This window comes from Ranitomeya variabilis, chromosome 3 (assembly GCF_051348905.1).
Source record: "Ranitomeya variabilis isolate aRanVar5 chromosome 3, aRanVar5.hap1, whole genome shotgun sequence".
Classification (NCBI taxonomy): Eukaryota; Metazoa; Chordata; class Amphibia; order Anura; family Dendrobatidae; genus Ranitomeya; species Ranitomeya variabilis.
This window is the reverse complement of record NC_135234.1, coordinates 415,628,871-415,650,648: the sequence shown is the minus strand read 5'-3', so window position 1 is coordinate 415,650,648 and position 21,778 is coordinate 415,628,871. Positions and strand designations below refer to the sequence as shown.

The 21,778-nt window shown below is 39.8% G+C and overlaps 1 protein-coding gene across 1 annotated transcript; it reads left to right on the top strand.

The window, feature by feature from the left end:
* The first annotated feature begins 423 nt into the window (after positions 1-423).
* Positions 424-21,150, top strand: LOC143816207 (uroplakin-3b-like). The gene is made up of 6 exons (XM_077296313.1): positions 424-581; positions 3,071-3,214; positions 5,098-5,314; positions 11,635-11,711; positions 12,060-12,189; positions 20,860-21,150. Exons 1-6 carry the CDS (start codon positions 524-526, stop codon positions 21,032-21,034), a joined length of 801 nt encoding a protein of 266 aa, XP_077152428.1. The 5' UTR covers positions 424-523; the 3' UTR covers positions 21,035-21,150.
* Positions 21,151-21,778: the final 628 nt, after the last annotated feature.

Genomic DNA, 21,778 nt, shown 5'->3' with positions numbered 1-21,778 from the left:
TCATTAACTACTTTACCTCCAGTTAGGGTTTGTCTAGCTAAAAATACCTCAGGAACTTACGCAAAACATGAAAAACCCTACATTCTTACCACACCTAGCATGATATTTACTCTTGTACACTCTTGGAAATCTGGGTCACTGCACCAATTGGAATCACATAATATATATTGAATGCTCCATTAGAACTTTCATTAGCAGTAGTTGATAAACATTAGTTCTCATAATTCTCTTTTTGGAAATGAAAGAATCCCTTAAAAATTATATTTTTCACTAAATAACCTCCTATTACGTTTTATTATTTTTACTCTAAAACAAGTCTGACATGTCTGTCCGCTATTCTTCTCTTCATTATGTCAGGAATGCATGAACCATTATATGCAAGGGACCATTATTTCCCCAGGGGAGACACCAAGCCTTCATAGAAATATTCTTAAAAGTTCAGAATCGTCTGGAGCGAGGCAAACAAGTACTACGTAGACTGTACTTACCCTTCTGTACTAACGTTGTAATACATTATTCAATCATGGATCTGCTCCTAAAACTGGGGCTCCTGCTTCTGGGGGTCACGGTAACATTAACAGGTAAAGAAGTTTATCTCTTCTCACCTTTTACTATTTCCTTGAGCTGATTTTTTTCAAGAGTATGTAGCACCTTTTGCACAGAGGAAATGTATTGGAGCAATTTTCCCACGTTAAATATTCTCAAAATGATATTTATTGTTGCCATTTATGTTTTTCAAAGATTTTTCACTAATTATTCATTCACTATTTTGATAAACACATTTTCATTGTTGTAGTTAACAATTAGCAAGTAGTTATATTTGCTTCGCACTATATATAAGGGGATCCTCAGAAATAAACAGAAACTGTTTACTTAAGATTTATTCAGACTTTTTGTAATTTTTAACAATTTGTCATACATGAAAAGATGATCCAACATATCTGTTCTTAGCGACTTAACTGCTACATATATTTCACGTATGACAAAAAGTAAGGCATATGAAGAACTCAGTATAATAAACTTTACTTGTGCAACCGAAGAAAAGATTTTTCATTCTCACAATTGTTTTTCCAAAAATTAAAAATTTGCATGTCACTAGGTTATATAGTAGAAAGTCGAAATAAGTTTGCCTTGGACCATGTGGAATAAAATATATTTTGCTCCATTTATATCAAGGTTATAATACAGAATAGAGAATTTGTCTGTTTTGTTTCTATTACGAGAGACAAACAGTGAATTTTATTTTACCGAATGTAAATTGAAAGGCAGAAAGAAGTTGAAATGAACTGTTTAATGCTAAATTGAAGTGGTATCTAAATACATTTATAGATCATATTAGACTTGGTTATCTTGGGTCTCCTTTATAGCTATGACCAGAGCTAAGGACTAACCGGGATTTGGTGTATTAGCTTAAAGAGTAACCATAGTTTTATTATTGATTTAATGAAAACGAGACACTTTCTAACATGTCTTATCAGAGAAATCTGCTGCTTCTTCTGGATTGACCTTTCCCTATCACAATTCAAGAGTAAAACTGTAAAATTTGTATTCAGTGAAGCCATATTTTTCCATTACTGAGACAGGAAATGACAGTTACTACTGATAAATGTTATGAAGAGAGGAGAACTGAAGGCAGACATAGACTTCCTGCTGTAAGTTCTCCCAAAACAACAGTTATACTTTAAATCAATGGTAAAAAAGTTGAACTTTAATTGCAGAAGAACGTGCACCAGAATGTGTCCCTCAGCCACCCACTTCCCTCTCCACAGAATTCCATAAGCACCATCTGTCATCTCCTGTCTCAGTAATGTGAAAGTCTGCCTTGACTGAATTCAGATTTTACCCATGTAATGAGAGTGAAAGATCAGTCGAAGAAGACAAGGAGGCAGGTTATTTTCTAAGATCTACTGTATCATGCCCCTGGAAGAAGCCAGCGTCGAGGTGGGGAGACACCACCACAAATCTTTAAGGTGAATTAGGCTCTTTATTTGTCTTATGTCTTAAAATTTATGTATCCTTCCACACTGTTGGAAATGCGGCATTTAGGCTATTTGGCTACATAGGCCTGATGTCATTGTATGTTGCGTGATATATACAGAACACCTGATACCTTTTTTTGCTTACCATTGAATTGCGAGATATGTTTTCATGGCAATCCGTTCATTGGTACAGTATTTACTTTAGAGGGAGAACCATCAGATTGGATTCTATGGATTGTTTTCTTTATTTGATATGCACTAGTTGTCATTAAGGGTATAACCCTCTTCACTGCTGTAATTATAGGGCCAATATTTTAGGGCTCATTTATGAACAATATTGTTTAATATCTTGTGTTATATATCATACTGCAATTACATTAGCAGCACAGTGCACTTTATATTGAATGGATATCAAGTTTATGTACATCTTGTCAGAATGGATCATTAATTCATTATGACCCCAGTTGATTTCTTTTTTCACCTTTTTGTAATTACTTTATTAGCCTAATTTGGGCATTTGAAGATATTATTAGCATTTACCCTTGATAATTAGTGGTTTGTCAGCGTCTCCTTCTCTGAGACACTCTGCTTTTTAAATATTTTCTTTATGTATTAGTTTTTTAACTATTTTGAAATAAAACCATATATTTTATCTTCTATGGATCTCTTCTTTACCCTGGACATATTTGCACCAGGGTTCTAGATTTTTTTTATCACAAAGTTGCCTATTTTCATGTGTACTATCCATTTATTAAATAATAATTGAGAAATCAGTTACTATCTTATATGGATAGAGTTGTCTACTACTCAATTTTATGCGGCATTTAACACGTCAGATCCCTGCCCACCACAATAGTGATGAGCGAATGTGCTCGGATAAGGTGTTATTTGTTAACAAACAGGCAATCCCTGCATGTGTTATGGCTGTCAAAGAGCCGTGAGACATGCAGGCGCGGGGACTCAAATAACACTTTATCGGAGCACATTCGCTCATCACTACACCACAGGCATCACCTGTACTTTTGTGAGCCTATCTGCACATAAATACTACAAATTAAATGCTATTAATTAATTCTTCTGTCCTTTTTCAGAGGTTCGATATTATGTTCCTCAAGTTACAACCAAGCCAATTTTAGGAAGACTGACAAATAACAGTTTTGCACTTGATCAACCACAGTGCATTTTTCACCTGTATAACACAACTGATGTGTGGTTGGTTGTTGCACTGAATAGCGGTAAGTGAATATATTACTAAACCATATTACTAAAGAGACTTTATTTTTTTTATAAAAAAAAAGGGGCCACACTGCTCCTGCGAGAGCTTTGAACGTCTCATTGTTTTTACTGCTAACAACACAAGAAATCCTTACAGTGAAAGACACAAGGATGGAATGCGTAATACAGCCGCTACCAAAAGTACAGCAATAGGATGTACAAAGAAGTGTAAATAATGAAGGAAATAGGTTGTGCAGGAATGCAAACATCTGTTAACCTTAAACAGGCTCTTCAGGAATAGAAAAAAATAGATACAGTAAATCAAAGAAATGTAATTATAAATGAAAACCTCAATATCTTTGATGAACAAATGACACTTGTTTTGTATAAGGAAGCTGCCTCTTCTACCTCACCACTTTCTTTCATTAGCGGTGCTCCTAAATTATATTCTAATCTAACATTGGAGATACCAAGGGTGCAGATGTAACAAGACGCTGCTTACACTGCTGTTCGCTCTATGTGATCTAATAGTGAAAATACCAGGGGTGCTGAGGCAAGAGTAATACTCTTTATTTTTTTTTTATATAGCGCTAACATATTCTGCAGCGCTTTACAGTTTGCACACATTATCGTCACTGTCCCCGTTGGGGCTCACAATCTAAATTCCCTATTAGTATGTCTTTGGAATGTGGGAGGAAACCGGAGGAAACCCACGCAAACACAGAGAACATACAAACTCTTTGCAGATGTTGTCCTTAGTGGGACTTGAACCCAGGACTCCAGCGCTGCAAGGCTGCTGTGCTATCCACTGCGCCACCATGCTGTCCAAGAATAAGCTGCTAACACTGCTGTCCATCCATCCATGGTAGACAGCAGTGGGAGCAGCCACTGCTTTCCTCAGCATCTCTAGTATTTCCAATATTAGAACATAAAGACAGGGTGGACAGCCGTATGAGCATCCTCTTCTTACCTCAGCATCCCTGATATTTCCAGGATTAGAACTGAAAGACATTGAGTACAGCAGCATGAGCAACCTCTTCTTATCTCAGCACTTATAGGTATCTGTGGTATTAGAACAAAAAGACATAGTGAACAGCAGAGTGAGCAGCCTCTTCTTACCTCAGCACTCCTGATATCTCCAGTATTAGATCAGAAAGACAAGGTGGACAGCAGAGTGAGCAGCCGCATCTTACCTCAGCTCTCCTGGCATCAATAGTATTAGATCAGAAAAAGAGGGTGGATAATAGAGTGAGCAACCTCTTCTTATTTCAGCATCCATGATATTTTTAGTATTAGAACTGAAAGACACTGAGTACGGCAGTCTGAGCAACCTCTTCTACTACTAGAGAGAAGATTGCAAGCTAGACCCTCTTGTCCAACATCACTATCTGACCTCACAAATACTCTTCTGGATGTATAATCAAAAATTCCTTTGGACATTCCAAAATCTTGTAGAAAGCCTTTCCAGAAGATTGGAAACTTCAGATTAATGCCTATGGATTTAGAATAAAAAAAGGGGGGTAAAATGTGGATTTAAGCTGCGCTGCTGAATGATTCAAGGTCCAAATATGTAGCAATCAGACCGTGGATTTATTCAACGCGTTTCAAAGTACAAGACTTCTTCATCAGGACATCACAATATACCATATATATGGATTTAGAATGGGATATCATAAACACTCACAGATGTAAGGTGTAGGTGTCTCAATACTTCTGATCACATAGTGTATTTCATTTTTCAACCAGAAAGACATCCAAATAATTATGAACTCAGTTTTACTTCTTTCCCTTCCAGTATTACATTGAAATAAAATAACAGAAACATGTCGTAAACACACATGACATTTTAATTAAATGTAGGGTTTTGTTATCTTCACTGACTTTAAATTTGTTTTACCCACAGTTGTGCCAAATTTGACAGAATATAATCTCAGTACTCCATCTGATTACAAGTTATTCCCAACTAAAGATTACTATCATATCTACCAGCAGCCAGCTGCTAATTACCCATGTGCTGATACTGTCCCAGAATTTAAGGCTTTGATTCCGGTTGGAATAGAAATAGTTTGCGGAAATGTTTCATTTTGTAATGGGATTTTAACTGAAAATGGACCTTATAGGTAAGATCACTTCATTGTTCTGATTACTTTAACATCTTACAGTAGCTTGCAAAAGTATTCACCCCCTCTTCATTGGCATTCTTTGTGTTTTGCTACCTTGCAACCTGGAATTTTACTGTTTTTTTGAGGGTTTGCATCAGTTCATGTAAAGACTATACCTACAGTCATGAACATTTGGTTTTCTTTTGATTGGGAAGCAAACAACAAATAGGACAAATTAACTTAAAACTTTGGTGTGCATAACTATTCATCCCCATAAAGTTAGTACTTTGAAGAGGCTACTTTGGTGACAATTACAGCTGAAAATCGCTTTACATACGTCTCTACAAGCTTTCCACCTATTGCCACTGGGATTTCTGCCCATTCTTCAAGGTAAAACTACTCCAGTTTCTTCAAGTTACCGTAGATGGTGTCCTCTGGTTAACAGCAATCTTCAAGTCTGACCATAGATTCCCAATTGGATTAACAGCTGTGCTTTGACTAGGCCACTCCAAAACAGGTTTCGCCTTAAACCACTTTTTTATCGGATTGCATTAGTCCAATTTCATCGCAAGTGGGAATGAGCCCTTACATTGATAGTAGATTCTTAGATCATACTCCGGGCTTGAACTACGCAGGCCTGTATAGCTGCCAGATGAGGAAGTCATCATGTGACCTCATGCTGTCATGGCAACTTTCATGCCCCAGCGATGATGTCGTGGGGATGTTGATTGGTGGTAGAGGGAGTGCTCTCCCTCTCACAGCCTTCTAAATGCTGCTATTGCGATTGATTGCGGCATTTAGAAGGTTAAACAGCCCGTGGCAGTGCGAGCACCGCTCCTGGCTGTGACAGCCGGGTCTAGGCTATCATTTAAGTTGAGCCCCTAATGTCGATCACATTAGCACAGCTCTTGTGCCCGCATGATCACCATGACGTACCGATGCATCCATTTCCAGGAACGCACATCAAAACATTAATTACTGGTATGCCATTTGTCAGGAAGGAGTTTTGTGATGGAACCGTCTTTTCCCATTACCTCAAAAATAGAGGAATATTCCAGTATCTCTTTTACGATTTCCTTTATAATTCACTCTTGTCATTTGCTAAAAACTGCAACAAAAACTGCCTACTGCTTTTACAATAATGAGCTGTACATTATGACATATGTAAAATATACAATACAAAAATGTATTCCTTAACCCCTTCACGACATGCGCCGTACTACTACAGCGCATGTCGTGCCTCCCCCTTTGATGTGGGCTCCGGTGCTGAGCCCACTTCAATGTCGCGACATGTCAGCTGTTTTGTCCTGTGAACTCCTGTGTGTTAGAGATGAGCGAATCCAAAGTTAAAAGTTCAGAGTTCGCACTGGACAGTTAGTGCTCGGTGCTCAATGTTGAACAAAAATCCTGGTCCTCATTGTTTTTTATGGGATTTGAGTTTTGGTTCAAGTTCGGGTACAGTTCTGGTAAAAAATAAATAAAGTTCAGATGGGGTACCAGAACTGGAACTTCCACAGGTCCATTCATCCCTACTGTGTATAGCACAGGCGTTTGGACGATCGCAGCTTCAAGTCTCCTAAGAGTACTATTGAATACAGTAAAATATTGGCCGCCACAACATTGCAATAAAATACAATAAGAGGCAATCAATACATCATATCTACCCCAAAATGGTATAAATAAAAATATCAGCTCAGAGTGCAAAAAATAAGTCCTCATACAACCCCGTATCCTGGAAAATGAAAATGTTACAATTGTTGGAAAATGGCGACAAAAGACAAATTGTTTTTCTACAAATGAAAAAAAAAATGTAACCACATAAATACAAAAAAACATATCTGGTATCTGCGTACTCATTCTGACCTGGGGAAAAATATTGGCAGGTCAGTTTTACCATATAGTGAACATGGTAAATAAAATACCCAAAAAACAAAATTAAAATTGTCTAATTGCACTTTAATTGCAATATCAATCAAATTGGATTTTCCCCCTTTTCTAGTATACTATATGGTAAAAGGAATCATTTAATTCAAAGGTACAACTCGTCTAGCAAAAAACAAGCACTCATATGGCTATATGGCCAGAAAAATAAAAATGTTATGGCTCTAGGAAGAAGGCGAGGAAAAAATTAAATGAAAAATCTGCACGTAGTATAACACAAAATACACTATTATCATTGATGGCAGTGGGGGCAATAGCCTATCAGGTGATGGAGTAAACTTAGGAGCCCCACATATTTGCCCTCTCCTTATTTTCTTAGGCACTATACCAGTAAGGCCGGAGTCACAATAAACGTATGAAAAATCAGTCCGAGTCTCCCTGCTGAGAGTTATACGAGTGTCATGCGAGTACAATCCAATTTTTCACACCTAGCATTCGATTTACATCCGAACGCAGTGCGATTTTAACATGAACTTTTACATAGAGCAATTCTCTAAGTCATTTACACATTGTTTTCAAAGGAAATATTCGTCAAAACAGACACACATATACAGTGTGGGAAATAAGTATTTGATCCCTGGCTGATTTTGTAAGTTTGCCCACTGACAAATCTTTCCAGCATCTCTGTAGAAAGGTGAGGAATATTGTTGTTTTTTATTTTTAACTCTTTTGCAGATGACACGGGCGTCGGTGGAATGGGCGAGGTCATAAGTATAGTTTAATTAAGATTTATTTAAAGAGTCTGTCTCATTCTTTCAATTAAAGGACTTTATTCTGGTTGTGTGTGTTTTCATACAATGTGAATATGGGGTTAGTAATGGGGACGTCTTATTGATGCCTCTCCATTATTAACCTTGGGGCTTGATGTCACCTGACAATACAAAGGTGACATCAGCCCCCACAACTATCTCCCCAGTTGCCACCATTACAGGGCAAGTGGGAAGAGTGAGGTTACGTGCCAGAATTGGCACATATTAGAGATGCGTCTTTTCTGAGGTGGCTGAGAGGTGATGTTTTTAGCCTGGGTGGGGGGGGGCAGTATTGATGGCCCCTTCCTAGGCTATTAATATCAGCCCACAGCTGTCTGCATAGCCTTTGCTTGTTATTAATTATAGAGGGACCCTACGTAATTTTTTTTAGGGTCCCCAATTTTAGTAACTAGTAAAAGCAAAGTATACAGTTGTGAGCTGATATTAATGGCCTGAGAAGCTCCATGGGTATTACCCCCTTTCCAGGCTATAAACATCAATCCCCAGCAATTGACTTTCCCTCTGTTGGTTATGAAAATTACGCGGGAGCCCACTCGATTTTTTTTCAGAAAAATTATCTTTTATTAATTATATACATGTACAGTAAGCTGCAAACACACTGTACTAATTGTATTTGCACAGACATCTGTATATCTACCTATTCTATGTGTTTTTACTGTATGTAATCCATCTCTTCTATCCTGTTGGCACCTACTGTGATTTTACTCTATGCGGCTGCTGAATTGCTGGCTTTTCAATAAGCGGGACTAAATGAATAGATCCAAAGGTAACCATACAGGTGGCCATAGAGTTTTGCCCAAACTGGTGCAATGCAGTTGAAGTATGATTTTGATGTGCATCACCCATATATACCTGCATTGCAAAAGCCTCAGTAATTTGCAATAAAATGGATTCTCAGGAGATGCGGATATACATTCCATGTCTTTAGTTAGATGGTGGAATTTTTGTATTATCTGCTGTGGATATTTTTAGGGTTTTAATACTGACCGCTTAGTATTCTGTCCTATCCTTTCCTATTTAGCTAGCGTGGCCTCTTTTGCTAAATCCTGATTTCTGCCTGCGTGTGTCTTTTCTCTAATACTCACAGTCAATATTTGTGGGGGGCTGCCTATCCTTTGGAGTTCTGCTCTGAGGCAAGATAGAATTCCCATTTCCATCTATAGGGGTATTTAGTCCTCCGGCTGTGTCGAGGTGTCTAGGATGTGTTAGGTACACCCCACGGCTACTTCTAGTTGCGGTGACAGTTTAGGGTTTGCGGTCAGTACAGGTTCCACCTACTCCTGAGAAAGTCTCATGCGGCTCCAAGGTCACCGGATCATAACAGGCAGGACTGTAGGCAAAGTCTTATCTTCCTGCTCTAAGCCAGAGAAACCAAGGAAAGACCTGCCCACAGGCCACCCCGACAGTCACTTTGCCCCAGACTAATCGTTTGTCTTATCCCTGTGATTCTAGTCACTTCACACGGCCAAGCCGTTAGTCAGAGTGGTCAAGGAGTTCAAGGTCAGAAGGCAAGAGGGTAAGTCATAAACAGAAGGAAGAGACAAAAGCATAGTCAGGTAACGTTCTGAGGTCAGAGTACTGGGAGGATAACTGTTGTGAATTCTGTTCTCGAGCTCCCTCCTGTGGTTATGAATGGTACTTCGGTGAGTTCTGTTCATGGACTCCCTCTGGTGGCTGTGAGTGGAACTGCTGGTTCTGAGATTCCTTCTCCAGCTGATCTCGTTCAGGTCTTGGCTGGCTGCTCTATTTAACTCCACTCAGATCATTACTTGATGCCAGCTGTCAATGTCCTAGTACTGGTTCAGTTCACTTGGATCTTTCAGATGACCTGTCTACTTCAGCAAAAGCTAAGTCCCTGCTAGCTTATTTGTTGCTACTGTGTTTTTGTCCAGCTTGCTATTATGATCAAATCTTGTTAGCTGGAAGCTCTGGGATGCAGAGTGGCACCACTGCGCCGTGAGTCGGTGCGGTGGTTTCTTTTGCACACTCTGCGTGGTTTTTTGTTAGTTTTTTATGCTGACCGCAAAGATACCTTTTCTATCCTCAGTCTGTTTAGTAAGTCTGGCCTCCTATGCTGAAACCTATTTCATTCCTGTGTTTGTGACTTCCATCTTAACTCACAGTCAATATATGTTGGGGCTGCCTATTTCTTTGGGGGATTTCTCTGAGGCAAGGTAGGCTGTATTTTCTATCTTTAGGGTTAGTTAGCTCTTAGGCTGTGAAGAGGCGTCTAGGCAGAGTCAGGAACGCTCCACGGCTATTTCTAGTTGTTGTGATAGGATCAGGGGTTGCGGTCAGCAGAGCTCCCACTTCCCAGAGCTCGTCCTGTATTGCTAGTTTGCTCATCTCGTCATTTCTAGTGCTCCTAACCACCAGCCCAACATAGCAGATAACGGAGCAAAAAGAGCAAAAGAGGTTAAACAGGCGGATGGTCAGAACGAAGTCCAAGGTCAGGCAACAGATCAAGCATATAGAACTCCAGGCACAGGAAAGCATAAACCTCACACACTGAATGTACGTCTGGCAGAGTTCTGGGAGACATAGCTCCGTGGCAATTAACTGGAATAATGTACACATGGAGACAGCCGACGCCTCACAGTCTCAGATTGGATAGCTGAGCTGTCAATCAACACATTGACAACTCAGCACGCCCCTGTACCACATTGGATGGCCAAGCTGTCAATCAAAGTAATGACAGCTTCAGCATACCCTTATACCAGATTGGATGACCAAGCTGTCAGTAACTGCATCCCAGACACCCTGAGGGGTGGATCCATGACAATCCCTCTGTCTTTGGCATACCTTCCCGGCTTTTTCCGTTTGACCTTGGACCTCTTGACCACTCTGCCTCATGCCTAGTCTGTGAGTAGTAGTGACTAGTGTCACACTACTTCATCACATTAGATGGTCCTCTACAATTCAAGCCTTCAATTGGACAACCATGCAATGTGTATAAGGGCCTCCTTACTTTCTCCCAGCTGATGTGAGGGGAAGAGAAGAATTGTACAGTATGAATTCAAACACGCTGTCCTTTTAATAAGATATAAGCAATGTCTGTAAGGTGTAAAGCTTGGGTATGCCAAGTGTCGATGTGTGGGGGGGAAGTCAAAAAAGATAGCTGTCAGCCAGTTATCTAAGATGTATGGCATTTTGAAAATTGCTCCGTTTTGTGTGTGTGTATGAGTTAGTGTGTGTTGTCTTTTTACTCTATTAACAACATGACATCACCTAGAAAAAAAAGTGTTTGCTTTTGTAAGATTACTAAGATTTGCTCACTGAATAATTTGGATGCAGATAAAAATACCCACAAAATCCACAATGAAAGCTGGGGCGAAAAATTTTTGCATTTTTGTGAATAAAAAAGTATGTCAACATAATTAACTGAATCCAAGTTAATACACATTGGAAAAAAAATATTTTTTATTATATAAGCTAATAAGAAAAACCTCAATATTGCTTCAAGTGATTTTACCATTAGCTACAGCACAGGTCACATACAGTAACCTAAAAAGTAGTGTTTTACATACTTTGAAACTAAACTTCATTTATGACTATATTCTTATCATTCACATTTATTTTTCACAAGTGTAAACGGTTAAAAACCCAACTGTTCTTTTTTGTTTCTAGGGTTAAATTTGTTTTGCTGAATAATACTACACTAACCAGAGAGACGCGCTGGTCTGAAAAATTCAACCTCATAACAGGTACCATATTTTAAAATGATGTTTGACTGCTACTTCACAGCTACACAACGCTTGCTTGGTGAAAAATTAAAAAGGAACCCAGTATCCCAGAACCTACTGCAAAACTAGCCTGAAGGGGGTTTACACATGGCATTTTGAAACATTTTGGTGATATTTTTATGTATTTTATGTGTTCAAAAACACTATTGCCAGATGTTATTTTAAACTTTTTTTTAATTAAGTATTAGTTATTATCCACAAGATTTACATTTTGACTATCCATAGTTACTATGTCTTTGTGAGTGCAGTCCAGCATATACATTTACACTAGGTATACTAAGTATGTGAATTTGTATTCTCTTTTAACAGGAATGAACAAAAGTACTATTGATACTGCGCCTGGTAGACGTAGTGCAGGAATGATCGTAATTGTTGTCATTCTCTCGGTTCTTCTGGCATTTTTGCTTGCATTCCTAATAGCTGCAATTGCTGTTGGCAGGTAATGACATTAATATGTATTATTTTATATTATTATTACCGTACTTTGAATTTTTGTAAAGTTCCTCAGTTTTTTTATAATAACATCCTCTGTTCAAATGCCATATTTGCCAATTCTCACCAGGAGCCCTGTATGAGTTAAAAAGACCCTGGAGTCTTACCAAAACGTTGAGGAAAACAAAACTTCTGGAAAGTTTCTTTTGTGTAACGCCGGCATTCTCTATCTTTAGACAGGATCTCGCTGTCCAAACAAGCAGTAAAGGACACTGTCAGTAGGATCGACCCTCTTAAGCAGTCTATATGGGAACACAGGTCATAGGAAACTGAATAAAATTACCGTATATACTCGAGTATAAGCCGACCCGAGTATAAGCTGACCCCCCTAATTTTGCCACAAAAAACTGGGAAAACTTATTGACTCGAGTATAAGCCTAGGGTGGAAAATGCAGCAGGTACCGGTGAATTTCAAAATTAAAAATAGATACTCCATACCGTTCATTATGGCCCCATAGATGCTCCACATAAAGCTGTGCCACATATAATGCTCTGCACTGTTCATTATGGCCCCATAGATGCTCCACATAAAGCTGTGCCATATATAATGCTCTGCACCATTGCCCCATAGATACTCCACATAAAGCTGTGCCATATATACAATGCTCTGCACCGTTGCCCCATAGCTGTGCCATATATATAATGCTCTGCACCGTTGCCCCATAGCTGTGCCATATATATAATGCTCTGCACCGTTGCCCATAGCTGTGCCATATAGTGCTCTGCACCATTGCCTCATAGCTGTGCCATATAGTGCTCTGCACCGTCCATTATTGCCCCATAGCTGTGCCATATAGTGCTCTGCACCATTGCCCCATAGCTGTGCCATATAGTGCTCTGCACCATTGCCCCATAGCTGTGCCATATAGTGCTCTGCACCATTGCCCCATAGCTGTGCCATATAGTGCTCTGCACCATTGCCCCATAGCTGTGCCATATAGTGCTCTGCACCATTGCCCCATAGCTATGCCATATAGTGCTCTGCACCATTGCCCCATAGCTGTGCCATATAGTGCTCTGCACCATTGCCCCATAGCTGTGCCATATAGTGCTCTGCACCGTCCATTATTGCCCCATAGCTGTGCCATATAGTGCTCTGCACCATTGCCCCATAGCTGTGCCATATAGTGCTCTGCACCATTGCCCCATAGCTGTGCCATATAGTGCTCTGCACCGTTCATTATGGCCCCATAGATGCTCCACATAAAGCTGTGCCATATATACAATGCTCTGCACCATTGCCCCATAGCTGTGCCATATATATAATGCTCTGCACCGTTGCCCCATAGCTGTGCCATATAGTGCTCTGCACCATTGCCCCATAGCTGTGCCATATAGTGCTCTGCACCGTTGCCCCATAGCTGTGCCATATAGTGCTCTGCACCATTGCCCCATAGCTGTGCCATATAGTGCTCTGCACCATTATTGCCCCATAGCTGTGCCATATAGTGCTCTGCACCGTTGCCCCATAGCTGTGCCATATAGTGCTCTGCACCGTCCATTATTGCCCCATAGCTGTGCCATATAGTGCTCTGCACCGTCCATGATTGCCCCATAGCTGTTGCTGCTGCTGCAATAAAAAAAACAAAACACATACTCACCTCTCTTGCTTGCAGCTCCTCGGCGCCATCTTCCCGGCGTCTCTCCGCACTGACTGATCAGGCAGAGGGCGGCGCGCACACTATATGCGTCATCGCGCCCTCTGCCTGAACAGTCAGAGCGGAGAGACGCCGGGAAGATGGCGCGACGCCCGGCGTGTGGAACGAGGACAGGTGAATATGACATACTTACCTGCTCCCGGCGTCCCGCTCCTTCCCCCTGCCTGTTTTCGGTGCCGCAGCCTCTTTCTCTATCAGCGGTCACCGGCACCGCTTCATTAGAGAAATGAATAGGCGGCTCCGCCCCTATGGGAGGTGGAGCCGCCTATTCATTTCTCTAATGAGCGGTCCCACGTGGCCGCTCAGGGGATGAGGCTGCGGCACCGAAGACAGTGTGACAGGCAGGGGGAGCGCCAGGATCGCCGGGACTAGGTGAGTATATGACAGTGCTCACCCGCCGACCCCACCACCGATCATGACTCGAGTATAAGCCGAGAGGGGCACATTCAGCCCCAAAATTTGGGCTGAAAATCTCGGCTTATACTCGAGTATATACGGTATATCTTGATATCTATGATCTGATGTCTTACTCCAGGCAAATCCAGGTTTTCCTCTGATCTTCCTGAGAATCTGCCTCCAGAGCTTTTGTTACATGAAGGGGAGTTACCGGTGTGATGTGTAATGGCCGTTCGCTGCTCTCCTGATCTCACTGCAGAGCTGTGTGTGATTATAACTGACACATCCGCAGGTTCCTCTCAGCTTCCATCTCACAGGCAGAAAGGGCTGCAATATTGTTACAACAGATCTGTGAGAGCTGCAGCAAATGTGTTTGTAAGAAGACAAAGTTCAGTTCTACTGTTGTGTATTAGTTACATGATACTGGTAACTCCCCTTTTATTAAAAGCTCTGGAGGTAAATTCTTATACAGATCTGTGTCATGCTCATCCTCCTAAACAGCTCATTTACATATAATAAAAAATTGGATTTCTATGAAAAAAAGCTAAGGAGGGTTGATCCTACTGACAGATTCCATTTAAGCAGTTACAGTGGGAACAGTATAGCTGATGAAAGCAATCTTGCGATGTTACAGTAGCATATTTGAAGGAAACATGGTTGTGGGGATCACAGTAGTTTACCTGACTAAAATCCACCTGTGATGTAAAAAATGTTACATGATTGAAACACTGTTTTGGTATTACAGTTTAACCCCTTTCTGACGTCAGACGGGATAGTACGTCCGACATCAGAAGCCCCGCTTTGAGGTGGGCTCTGGTGGTGAGCCCACCTCAAAGCTGCGACCTGTCAGCTGTTTTCAACAGCTGACAAGTGCCCGCAATAGGTGCGGGTGGAGTCGCCTAACAATGGCCTCTATGCCAGACATGTACCTTATTGAGTGTATTAGATCCTACCGGAGGTGGGATCCACTTAGGCTAAGTTCTTACGATGATTATTTAGTACATTTTTTTATGCTGCATATTTTCACCACACAAAAAATGCAGTGTATTACAGTTCCAGAAAAGTATAGGGGATTTATGTAAACTTACTGTGCTTTTTTGCACACTGCGGAAACTGACTTATGGTGCTATTTTGAAATCTGAGACAAGTTAACCTCTCTTGCGGTACATAAACATTTTATTTGTGGATTTTCCTATAGAGTTAACTGAGATGAGACAAATTTGCAGATAAAAAATGCATATGCATATTAAGGCTAGGCTATGTGCACACGTTGCGGATTGGGGAGCAGAATTTTCTGCACAAAATCTGCATCTCCTGGCAGAAAACGCAGGTGCAGATTTGATGCGTTTTTTATGCGGATTTTGTGCATTTTTGTTGCGAATTTGATGCGGATTTTGTGCGGATTTCATGCTTTTTTTTACCCCTGTGGATTTCTATAATGGAAGGGTGCAGAAATGCTGCAGATCCGCATAAAATAAGTGACATGCTACTAATTTTGATCCTTTTCCATGCAGAATTTTTTGCACCATTAGCACAGCAGTTTTTTTCCTATTGCTTTACATTGTACTGTAAATCACTTTGCGGATCTGCAGCATTTCTGCGCGGAAAAAAACGCTGCGGATCCACACTAAATCCGCATCGTGTGCACATAGCCTTACAGTGTTTCCCCTCAGCAGAAACGCAATAAAAATGTATGTAATCCACAAATAACGTTATCAATGAAGTTTTATTAAAACTAATTAACAGTAATTTCCCAAAGCAAGTTAATTTAATTAACACATGACATACCAAAAAGAGACAAAAAATGCAGCAGAAAAAAGTGTTTTACAAATGCATGTAAAAAACCACATTAAAAATGCAATGAAAAAATGCAAGTAACCTAATTTACCTAATTAGAGCTGAAATGTTGCAGAAAAATATGAAGCATCAAAAACCCAATACTCAGAGTGATCTTAGCCTAAGGCGTATGGCATCGGATGCTAATGGCCCTCGGCTCCTGCTCTGCTGCGAGCGGGAGCCGAGTGTCATGCGTCTGTGCTCTGAGCCTCTCGCACAGAGAGAAACAGAGCATAGCTGAGGAGGAGGCAGAGAAAATATTTTCTCTATCTCCTCTATTGCCGGGGTCAGCATATATCGCACAGCACTCGGATGAGCCGAGGCTTGGCCGATTTCACTCGCACGTCGAAAACCCCAACCTACACATATTTGGTATCGCCGCGTTCAGAATCGCCCGATCTATCAATAAAAAAAAAGCATTAACCTGATCGCTAAATGGCGTAATGAGAAAAAAATTCGAAACGCCAGATTTACGTTTTTTTGGTCGCCACGACATTGCATTAAAATGCAATAACGGGCGATCAAAAGAACGTATCTACACCAAAATGCTATCATTAAAAACGCCAGCTCGGCACGCAAAAAATAAGCGCTCACCTGACCCCAGATCACGAAAAATGGAGACGCTACGAGTATCGGAAAATGGCGCAATTTTGTTTTGTTTTGTTTTTTGCAAAGTTTGGAATTTTTTTTCACCACTTAGGTGAAAAATAACCTAGTCATGTTAGGTGTCTATGAACTCGTAGTGACCTGGAGAATCATAATGGCAGGTCAGTTTTAGCATTTAGTGAACCTAGCAAAAAAGCCAAGCAAAAAACAAGTGTGGGATTGCACTTTTTTTGCAATTTCACTGCACTTGGAATTTTTTTCCCGTTTTCTAGTACACGACATGCTAAAACCAATGATGTCGTTCAAAAGTACAACTCGTCCCGCAAAAAATAAGCCCTCACACGGCCAAATTGACGGAAAAATAAAAAAGTTATGGCTCTGGGAAGGAGGGGAGCGAAAAACGAAAACGGAAAAACGGAAAAAGCTCCGGGGGTGAAGGGGTTAAAGGATCACTCAAGTACTTTTCTGAGACTAGTAAATGTTGAAAAAAATGTACATTTTTTTTGAGTTTTCCTTATAAAAAAATTATGTAATAAAAAAAAAAAAAAACCTAAAAAAACCAGCTCACACTGTATTTAACTATATATATATATATATATATATATATATATATATATATATATATATCACAGTGAACAGTGTAAAACATGTGAAAAGCAATGTCAGAATTGCGGTTTTTGTTCATCCCTCCTCACAAAAAAAGAAATAAAAAGTGATGAAAATTCGGACATATCCCAAAATGAAATTCAAAGAAAAGATAGCACAGTCAGCAAAAAAAACCTGACACAGTTAGATTAATAAATAATTAAATAAATAAATTAAATTAAAAGGTTATAGCCCTATACTGCATGGTGAACAGCGGAAAAAAAATAAAATAAATAAAATTCCAGAAGTATTGTCTGTTTGTTTATTTCTCTTACCAAAAATAGAATTTAAAGTGAGCATAAAGTAGTATCTGCCGAAAAGTGGCACAAGTAAAAGCTACATCTGCAAAAAAAGACCTCAAACAGCTGTCTATGTTAAAAATAACAGTTATGGGTCTCAGGATATGGTGACAAAAAATGATTGTTTTAAAAAATTGATTGCGTGCAGAAGTATCAAGATATAAAAAAGTTATAAATTGGGAATTTTCAGTATTGCATTTTCATTATTGTATTGTATTTTGGTTCATTTCACCTCCCTAAAAAGCGCAATAAATAGCAATCAAAAAGTCATATGTACCACAAAATTGAATTAATGAAAACTACAGCTTGTCATGCAAAAAATGAAAAACTTGAAGCTTTATTTTCAAACACTATATCTATTGTACAAAAGTCATAAAAACATAAATAAACCATATACAGTTGGTAGTTCTGTAATTGTACTTACTTACATTTTAAAGTTAAAACTCTATTTGTGCACCGTGTGAATAGTGTAAAATAGTGTAAAATGTAGAACTTAAATAATTTCAGAATTGCTGTTTTGCTTCTATACCTCCCCATAAAGCTTTAATATTTAGTTAATAGGTTATATGTACTCCAAAATATTGCCACTGACAAATAAAACACATCCTGCAAAAATCAAGCCTTAATATTGCTAAGTTTGTGCAAAAACATAGAATACAACAGTAAAAAAATATTTAATTATAATTGGCCTGATTTTTAAAGGGTTAAAAGAAGTTGCTTTTGTGAGACATTTCTTTTAACCCCATTTTTCGACATAGTACATAAGGGTACATCCCGTGTCCATGTCCAGCAGGGGCCAGCTGTGTTAGGGCAGTCTCACACGTCCAGATAATTCCGGTACCGGAAACAATCGGTACCGGAATTATCCGTGTCCGTGTGCCCCTACGTATCTGGTGTACATCAGTGTGGCACACTTGCGGCACACGTGTGCCGCCCGTGTGCCCACTGGGTACCACACGCACCGTGCTGGGTACCACTATGGGAGGTGGAGCCGCATATTCATGACTGTAATCGGCGGCCCCACGTGACCGCATACAGTAGAAGGTGCGGTCAGGACAGGAAGCAGCGACAGCCAACAAGGGAAGCGGGTGAGTATTTTCAGAACAGCGGGGGGGCGCACAGGGGGTGGGAGGGTGGCAGACAGATAGATCTTTCTTTTAAACACTATTATTTGTATCTTCTATGCAGCAAACGCTGCTGCACAGAAGATATGAATCGCGGCTTCAGCACCATGTGGGGGTGACAGCGCTTACTGTAGCGCTGTCTCCTGCACGCCACACGGAGAACGTCCGTGTGAGGTACGTGTTTTACACGGACCCATTGACTTTAATGGGTCTGTGTAATACGTGCGCTCCCACGAACACTGACATGTCTCCGTGTTTGGCACACGGAGACACGGTCCGCAAAAAATCAATGACATCTGCACAGATGCATTGATTTCAATGTGTCTACGTGTGTCAGTGGCTCCGGTACATGAGGAAACTGTCACCTCACGTACCGGAGCCACTGACGTGTGAAACCGGCCTTACACAACCAGTGTCTTCCACTAACAGCAGTTCTGATTGCTGCTGTTTAACCATTTAAATGCTGCTATCACTCTATGTGTGTGGGACAAATATTGCCCAGTTAGGTGGCATAATCAGAAATACTTTAGCTGCCTTCTTTGGTTCGCCGCATTTCCCTAAAAAAAGCAACAAAAATTGATATGAATGTCATATATGTGCCAAAATGGTATCAAGAAAAACATCACTGGGCAGGGAAAAAAACAACCCCGCACACAAGTCCATCAATGGACAAAATAAAAAGTTATAGGTCTCAGAAAATGGCACACAAATTGCATTCTAAAATCTTTTTAACCACTAAAACATAAAAAATCTAATAAGTTTGGTATCACCATTATTTTACTGATAAAACATAAGAAAGAAACAAAATCAACATATATCCTGCTGTAACTAAATATGTAAAAGCAATAATGCATATAAAAACCATAGGGTACTTAGGAAATACCATTTTACATTAAAAAATGCGTAAAAGTCATCCCACCAACGACATGGTGTACCCAAATCGGGATGGTCCTAACCTCAAGTATTAAAACCTTACCATGTGTCAAAGTGACGTCAATGTGAATAAGGGCCGAGCAGGACCAGGTCCCGAATATGGACACACAGTAAATGGGAAGCTATATAAACGTAATGTCCAACTCAAGAAAGGGAGGCCACACCCTGACCTGCACTAAATGCAGAAAGCTGAAAGTAAAGCGAGAAAAAGAACTGGAGTATAAGTTGATATGCATGAAAAATAGGAGCATGTACACACTGGCCATTAAGCAGACAAAACAGGTCTTGATGACTTGAAGAATTATACTGCCAGGTCATTTTTACCCCAAATGCTGAAAAGATAAAGTAAAAAAAACAGTGACAGAATCGTACGGTTTCTTTTTTCATTGTTTGGTTTCTTTTTTCATCGTTTCAACCTGTTTGATTTTTTTCCCTCTTTTCAGTACTTTGTCTGGTAAAATGAATAGTGTCATTTAAAACTGCAACTCATCCGAGACAAAAGCTAGATCTTGTGTGCCTATATCAAAGGAACAATAAAAAAGTTAGGGCTCTTGGAAGGAGAGGAAAAATAGAAAGCATAAAAAACAAATATCACCTGGTCATGAAGGGGATAAAGCTAAGCGCTCATGTGTATGGGGGAGTTGGGAGAGATAGCTGTCTGCTGAACATACTTGTATGTTCGACCAACACCTAACTCACGTGTATGGCCAACTTAAAAATTTTAATTAGTTAAACACCTAGTAAATAATCCCTCAGCTCTCCTGATTCTGTTTTTTTTTCATTTTACATAACATCTCTCTGCAGATATAATTCACATTTGTTGCTTTGAAGCGCAGCATGAGAAATCTCTGCTTGAGGTTCAACTGGATGCTTCCTCAGAGTCTTCCTCCCTGTTACTGCCAATTACAGTTCTGCAACTTATTTTGCAGTCTAAGAAGTTGCCAAGCTGTGATTGGCAAGATCTGGGAGGTGGATTTGGGGGTGCAAGCATATAGTAACCATACTGGATTGTATAATTGATCATTAATGCACATTTAGCCATATACGTATTTTTTAATTACTGCTCAAACTTTTTTCCAGATTTCATTCTGACACGTTTTCTTTACATTTTTATTTGCAGCAAAGACATTTGCTGGTGTCGCACTATTGATAATGAAGGATTCCTGGTGAAAGAAGAACTTGATTTGGATGACTACAATATCCCTCCATACCGTCCACACAGTATATATATTACTCACTCAAAATGGATCCAGTCTCAACAAAACAGAAGCACAGTGTACACAGTGTTTAAGTGAATAGATTCTTTTTTTATTCATATCCATTGCAATATTTTTTAGCTATGCTTGTACATAAAATAATTCAATAATTACAGTAAATATAATAAAATATATACTTGCTTTTGCTTCCCTGATTCTAGATTCTTATGCATCCATTGTATAAAGTAGTGAGTATTATGTGAGTATTATGTGACTATTGTATGGTTGTAACTTTAAAGAGAATCTGTCAGCAGATGTGGTTTCTCACAGTAATATAAAAAACGGCTTGTAGGTACCACTTACTAACTATACATACTGTAGTTATTGTACTCTTGTTGGAGAGAACAAAAGGATTGACATGTTGAATCCAACAGCCTGATCTTACTTCCTCCTGCCATCTGGGGAAAGTTGGGATAGCCCAGTATACAGTAGATGGTCACCAAATACCACTGATATTGGCAGATTGGGGAACAATAATTTAATATACACAGGCTCGCACTTGCCCACAGAGGAACAGGTGAATCCGGTGGGCCTCTATACAGCATTGGGCCACATGCCCCCTTATATGACCTGTAGTTGGTGCAATACACTTTGTACAAACAGAAACAAATTCTCATCAATTATTTAACAAACTACTCAGTGTAAATTTGTGAAGGAGGGTAATATAATATTTGAATGGGCTAAACAGTGGGACCCATTGCACCCCAGTCCGACACTGAATACACATATTGCTGGCTTTAGATTAGTTTTGTATACTGTACAACTTAAAGGGTTTTTTTTTTC